This window comes from Thunnus albacares, chromosome 6, assembly GCF_914725855.1.
Source record: "Thunnus albacares chromosome 6, fThuAlb1.1, whole genome shotgun sequence".
NCBI classification, from domain to species: domain Eukaryota; kingdom Metazoa; phylum Chordata; class Actinopteri; order Scombriformes; family Scombridae; genus Thunnus; species Thunnus albacares.
Window position 1 is genome coordinate 1,405,300 of NC_058111.1, and position 7,201 is coordinate 1,412,500.

The following is a 7,201-nucleotide window of genomic DNA, read 5'->3' on the forward strand; positions in this document are numbered from 1 at the left end:
CGTCTTTGTTTGGTGGATTCAGATCTGTTAAACACACAACATGTGATTTCAGCCGCTAGGCGTCTCAATCAAAACAATAACAACAGACGGAGTGTGATGACGGTGTGAAGCAGCAAGGGATCATGGGAGTTGTTGTCTTTGTTGTTAAATAACCAGCTTCAGTGGGATAGGATTACTCCAGTGTTCATCATTCAGGATGTTTTTACCCGCAGAGGTCTCCTCCTCTCCAGAACAAACGTACACGCAGATTAAAATTGTTAAAATACTAATTAAAGCTGTTTCACCTAAAAAAAATCAGTGTTTCTCCGACGATGTTTGGTGACCACCGGACTTCCTGGAGGGGCTGTTAGCCGAGCTGCTGCTAACGTTTGTCCAGTTTATTTCTCTGATAACTTAAGATCCAGACGTCCAATGACTAAAATCCTTCTTCTGGCTAAAAGATAAAGTTAAAAACCACCTAAATTTATCATGAAAATGTGTCTAAAAACTGAATAAAAGTCCATTTATAACAGTTTGTGTGGAACAACCACAACGCCGATGTATTATCTTGTATGTGTGTAAGTTACTCTTTGGTAGACGCCATTGTAGCGGACAAACACAGCGCCGCCATATGCATCTGGTGCGTGTTTACTCTTTGGTAGAGGAGGTATGACGCCATCGACAGGCGACCGAATGAAATACACAACATATATAACACAGGTCTAGTTGTTTCTAGACATTTAATGTTACAGATTATAGCTTTAAGTTATTAAACTGCTGTAGATGTTTGAAATTGTTCTTCAGATTAAATTTGGTTTTCATTTATATTTTCTTAGTTTGAAGAGTCACTTTATCATTTACTTCCAGCTGCTGCTGTTGCTGTGTAGAGTCAGTATGAAGATAATGTTCATTACTGATGTCAGTCAACTTACTCTTCAAGAAACAACCAAGATTATTTCAACATGTATTAAAGACACACAGAAAGTTTCCATCATGTCTGATCTTCAAACTACAAAAGTCAAAGATCTCTGGAGAGTTTTAACTCTCAAACAATGCATGCTGGGAAATCTATGCTGATCATGTTTCTTTTAGAAGTTTAATTTAATGAGTTGAGTGATTAACAGCAGTTCATTCATTCAACTCATCATTTTAAATCAGAAGACTTCAGTCAGAGGAATAAATTAGAACTCTGCAATTAACTTGAAATTATAAAAACTATATATTTAAATTCCTGGGGTCCGTTTCACAAAGCAGGTTCAACAAACTCTGAGTCTAATCCTGAACTCTGAGTTGATCTACTCTGAGATAAGAAACTCTGAGTTTCCGGTTCCAGAACAGCTGATTTGAGTCAGTTTATTCAACTCGGAGTAGTTTCACCTGGAGTTAAGCGCGTGCACCACAACTATAAAAAGCCAGCATCAATGGAGCCCTGATTCAACGAGTCACCATGGCAACGGGGAAGAGGAGGGCGGTGTTTTTCACCCCACTAGAATTAGAAATCTTAATGCGATAATACGGCGAGTTTGAACATGTTTTCAAAAAGAAGTGCAACACCGCTGCAGCTGCAAAAGAGAGGGAGACGGCGTGGGAGAACATCGCTGCTCGGGTCAATGCGTAAGTTTAAATGTAGTCCTTTGCAATCACAATAATATTACAGAGGAAAACTGCTTGATTGGTCGCCTATTAATTTATTTCATTTAGGTCCAAGCGCACTTGGCAGCAGTTTAGGATGAAATATAAAAACATTGTTCAAACAGGTGAGACCTCGGCATAATCTCATGGGGGAACCTCATTTTGATCATGTTTTACATTGTAAAGTAAATATTAAGTGGCTGTTTGACTGAGCAGTTGTTTTATCCCCAACATAATGCTGGTTTCACACACATAAATGTCTTCTCATCTACATCATGTTCTGTTAAATAATTAATCCTATTTAAACTAACACAGACTTCTACTCAGCCAACAGAAAGAAGGCAGATGTCCGTAAAACGGGTGGTGGTCCAGCACCGCCACCTCTAAGGGAGGTGGAGGAGCTGGCCCTAAGCCAGACTATAGGAAGGCCAGTGGCTGGCCCCGACACTGTACAAAAAACTTCGGTTTGCAAAGAAACGCAGCGCAACACATAATATCTGCTGGGATGTGAGAGCATGACTACGATTAGTAATGTTGCAAATGTAAGGACGGATTAGGTTGTGTATGTAGATGATGGACTGTGACGTGAAACGGTACCGCTCAAAAAGATAATTGTCTGGAAATGCTAGAACATCTATGCGTGGTCTGATAACCTCAACGAATATTTAATTCTCTGCGCAGTAATGCTGCACCTTCATCCACGAAATCGTTATCAAAAGGACATGCCATGTTAGTGAAAAATGTTACTGTGCCTAATGGACTTCTACTGTACTGACTGATTTTTTTTTTTTTCTTTTTAATGATTTTTTTAAATGATAGACGGCAGAACTCGCCTGCTGACTGAATGAATGAGGAAATCAAATGGAGTGTGTGGCTCTGAAAGAGGGCGGAGACTGAGAGAAACTCGAGGTTCATTGAGAAAAACCTGGTCCCGACCAGGTTAGGTTCATAGAGTCTGTTGCTACGGTAACTGACCGAGAGCTTAAGTTACCCCTCTCTGTGAAACAGGCTAGAGTTATCCCTCTTTCTCTGGTTTGAGTTACCTCCCTTTTTGAAACGGAAAACTCAGAGTTTCCCTCATTTCAGGGTTAACAAACTCTGAGTTTTCACTAAACCTGCTTTGTGAAACGGACCCCTGATATATGAAAGGACCAGTGTGTGAGATTTAGTGGCATCTAGTGGTGAAGTTGCTGCACCAACACACACACGATCACAGTTTCAGATGTTTAAACTGTATTTTATTTAAACAAACTCCAGCAAAGCAACAGTTTGGTTTGAAATTCAGTGATGAGAAGCTCTGACTGATGTTGGATTTATAAAAGTACCCATGATGCCCTGCTTCTTACCTTGACGTAGTCGTACTCACACAGGTAGGAGGGCTCCAGGTCGAAGTAGCTGAAGTAGAGTTTGATCTGGAAGCCGTCGGGAACGCTGATGTTCCAGCGCAGCTCCGTCTCTCGGGGGTACGGCTCCGGGAAGTTTGGCGACTGCAGGCTGCCGTACATGTCTGACAGAGAGAGCAGCTGAGCGTCGACGGCGAAGCAGAAAACCAGCGAGAGCAAGAAGAAGCTGCAGGATGAAAACATCGAGACTCACATCAGAGAAAGGAGCAGAAGTGCTGCTGCGTTTCAAAACAAACATCCACTTTCTGTCATTTTCATTCATGACAACATTGTTCAATTCTGCTTCAACACAGGAAACATCTATTACTGAGGCAGCGAGGAGATTATCAAATTATATATTCAGTAAATAAAACTTTACACTGGTGACAAAACAAAAATCATTATCAGGTTTACAGTAAAACAGAAAGAACACAATAATAAAGATTTAAAATGTTTTGTGTCTTTGAAACCGTGAAGACAAATGAAACTTCACGTCATCTTTCATCAACCACAGATTCATCTCTACATTCATCGATTAGTTGTTTGATCCATAAAATGTCAGAAAATGGTGAAAAGTGTCGATCAGTGTTTCCCAAAGACGACGTCCTCAAATGTCTCGTTTTGTCAGATATTCAGTTTATTGTCACAGAGACGAAAGAAACCAGAAAATATTCACATTTCAGAAGCTGAATCAGAGAATTTCAGCATTTTTTCTACAAAAAAAATCGATGAACAGAATAGTGGGTGATGAATTTAATAGTTGGAAACTAATTGATTAATTGTTTCAGCTTTAAAAGAAAGAAAACAAAAAGAGTAAAAATACACTTTGAGTTAAATGTTGTATTTATTCATTTTGTTCTGTTATTTGTCTGTTTATTTTAAATATTTAACCTACATTTAACTGTTATCATTTTAAAGCATTTTGTGAATAAAATGAACATTAAAATATTTCTCATTTATTTATTGGAGGCTTTTTTCTTTTTTGAATGAAAGCCAGTGAACGCGGAGCTGTTTGCCTCTAAAGTTTTACATGTTGAATATTTCTGCTGCATTTAATCATTTTTAAGAGCAGATTGACTCAAGTTTCTGTTTCTTTGATGCAAAAACTTCAAACAGAACTAATTATTAATAAAAAATCATCTCCATCTGTTGACCGCACGCGCTCTCTTCTGATTAAAAATGTTTGATGAGCTTATTATTGATGAGTTTGCGATGATCGCGCAGCCCGACACACGACGGAGGATCAATAACTTCCTCAGACTGACAGTTACAGATTCCCGCGGACTGATCAGAGTGTTCGATAAGTTCACGTCAGTTTGTGGATGATTTCAGACGTCTGCTCGGTGTTCGGAGATCTGTCCACTCACCTCATGATGGAGGAAACTTCTCATCAGCTGAGCTGCTCTTTCTCTGCGCTCCGGACCAGACGGACTTCAGTCTGTGCGTATGACGTAGCTCAACACTTTGCGTCATCACGTCGAGCCTGCGAGGAGCAAATCAGCGGCGGAAGAAGTCAAAACAAAGTAAAAATTAAAGGTACTTGTACTTTACTTGAATATTTCTATTTGATGCGACTTTAGATTTCAGCTGCAGTTACACTACATATACAGTTGTATATTTTTAGATGTGTCATGAATTTAAATCACTTTATATAAATCTGTTTTCACTTTGACATTCAAGGTTTTTTTTTTGCTGTTGATCAGAAGAAACTTGTTTCAATGTTATAAAACAATAAAACATGAAAAGGTTTCTTACTGTGTATCTGTGTTTATGATGAATGTCAGTCTGAAGGCCACATTTTGCATAATGAGCTGTTAATTCCTCCAATCAGAAACGTGCTGGAACCATGAAACTCATTTTGTCAAGTGTGACGTCATGATCAGACGTCTTGTTGTACTCTCCTGACTGTATGCATGAAAAAAAACATCAAATGTTTTATCATTTTAATGATTGTTTTGTTGACGTGTCTTGGTTATTGTGTAAAGCAGCAGTTTAATCATGGCTGTTAGAAATAAATCAAGTTAAATGAAAAAATGAAATAATACTTTCCATAATTTGATTCTTTAAAGAAAATAATATTCTTGCTTCATTTGTTTATAACCATTTAAAAGTTTGAACGTAATTACACTGAGAATTATTGTCCTGTTTAACACCAGAGGAGATTCATCTGTGCACGAACAAAACAGTCACTGCAGTTTTCATAGATATGTTGTTTGTAAAAGTGTGTCTGAATGCAAATATGTTACTCAGCAAATCACAAATAGTGTTTTTTTTATGAACATTTATTTTGTAAATGTTTTAAAAATGATTTGTTTTCAGGAAGAAAAAAAACATGTCAGATACCAACATGCAGGTCGTCACTGTCATCACTATCTCAGTGTCTCTCCTCTGCTCCGCTGTGACGTCTATCAGCAGGTCTCAGTGAGGGGAGTCACATCCACCTGCTACATGACGCACATTTCATAATTTGGGTATCAGTCCTGGAGTTGGGGGTGTTCCCCAGAGATAAAACTGAACTACTGACACAAGCAAAGTGCTCCTAAGAGACTCTCCATAACCTGTTGTTCCTCTTCTCCTTTCCACAAAGTTAGGTTGTAAAAAAAAGGCAATAAATGAAAAGTACAAAGCAAGAATCACCTTGTTTGGTTTCAGTGAATGTGACGGTTCACACTCAGTTTAAATGATTCACTTGTTATTTTCACCCCACTGAATATTCAAAACCAGACTGAACATTTCATCAAGTGTTTATCTTGTGTTATACAGGCTGCTACTGCTACTAACCACAGGCTCGGCGGTTCGATCCCTGGCTCTTCCTGTCCCAGTGTCAAAGTGTCCTTGAGCAACTCCAAGTGGCTCCTGATGGTCAGGCCAGCTCCACCACCGCCGCCGCCGCTGCCATCGGTGTGTGAGTGAGCATCAGATGAAGGGTGAATAAGAGGCATAAAGTCTGTTGAGGTAGAAAGGAGCTGTATAAGTACAGTTGATTTACTATTTATACCAGGCCCTGGTGTTTCAATCATGTTTAAAAGGCAGAAATATATTTTACAGGTTAAAGTCTTGAATTCTGTGTTTTTATTTCAGTAAAAGTTCAGAAGTTTGAGCTGCAGAATGAAGTTTAAACATCAACAGTTAAAGTTTCATCACAAACAACCAGGAAACACTTTATTTATCAGAGACATGAAGGTTCAGTGGACTTCAAACTCACAACAGCACGCTGGCTCTAATGTTAACTGTCATATATGAAGATACTCTCATGTTATTATATGAATATTTCTGATTGACAGCAGCTGACTGGACGAGAAGACAACTCTCTTGGATCTGAAATGTTTTACCTCAAACTTCCTCTGGAGGGCGCCACCTGCCCTTCATATCACCACCTCACTGTGTGTGTGTGTGTGTGTGTGTGTGTGTGTGTGTGTGTGTGTGTGTGTGTGTGTGTGTGTGTGTGTGTGTGTTCAGCTGTCACACACACTTATTCACAGTATTTACTGCACATTTATTATTGGCTGACCCGAGATACTCCCTCCTCCTCCTCCTCCTCCTCCTCCTCCTCTGTGAAATTTAACCCCTTGTTGTCATGGTTACCTGGGAGCTGCGGGGCTTCAGGTGTCACTTCACCTGTCTGTAGTTCTTGGTTCTTCTGTTGGACTTTTATGATCAACATTCAGCGACCTGCAGCTTGTTTTCATCACATCTTTCTGTTATTAACTCCTTCATATCTGGAGCAGGAGGAGGAGGAGGAGGAGGAGGAGGTGGTGGTGGGGGGGGGATGAAGCCCTCCTCTGGTCCTCCTGCGGCTCCTGCAGCCTGACCTCCATCCTCCATCCCGCCATGCCGAACCGACAGAAGCAGCTCCTCTTCTCCGTCTCCGGGCTGTTCGGCTTCTCCTGCGCCCTGACGGCCGCGGTGGCCACCGGCCTGCCGTTCTGGCTCAACGGGACCGTGCTGTGCCGGACCGGGGCCGAGCTGGTCAACGCCACCGGACCCGAGCTGGACAAGTTCCTGGGAGGCCTGAGCTACGGGCTGTTCCACGGGGAGAGGGTGAAGCAGTGCGGGCTGGGAGGAAGACCGTCCCGCTTCTCCTGTGAGTTTATATGATCGATAAATCATTAAAGCTCAATATGAGATTTAAAGTCTCAGGATGAAGCTGCAGAGAGGAAATGTTCAGCAGGTGGATCTCACCTGCACATGAATTATTCAAAGCAGAG

General features: G+C 40.7%; 2 protein-coding genes across 4 annotated transcripts in view; one reads left to right on the top strand and one right to left on the bottom strand.

The window, feature by feature from the left end:
• masp1 (MBL associated serine protease 1) overlaps positions 1–6,664 on the bottom strand; it is a 31,612-nt gene extending 24,948 nt beyond the window's left edge. For 2 of the 3 annotated variants that reach the window (XM_044353849.1, XM_044353851.1), the window contains exons 1-4: positions 6,579–6,664; positions 5,775–5,940; positions 4,361–4,476; positions 2,958–3,180 (exon numbers count right to left, since the gene is read on the bottom strand). In XM_044353849.1, the coding sequence (XP_044209784.1) occupies positions 2,958–3,180; positions 4,361–4,365 (228 nt within the window). In that variant the 5' untranslated portion in view covers positions 4,366–4,476; positions 5,775–5,940; positions 6,579–6,664. The remainder of the gene's footprint in view (positions 1–2,957; positions 3,181–4,360; positions 4,477–5,774; positions 5,941–6,578) is intronic. The other variant, XM_044353850.1, reaches the window with a different exon arrangement.
• A 134-nt stretch (positions 6,665–6,798) lies between these two features.
• clrn1 (clarin 1) overlaps positions 6,799–7,201 on the top strand; it is a 5,710-nt gene continuing 5,307 nt past the window's right edge. The window contains exon 1 of the mRNA XM_044353905.1: positions 6,799–7,077. Coding sequence (XP_044209840.1) covers positions 6,825–7,077 — 253 coding nt within the window. The 5' untranslated portion in view covers positions 6,799–6,824. The remainder of the gene's footprint in view (positions 7,078–7,201) is intronic.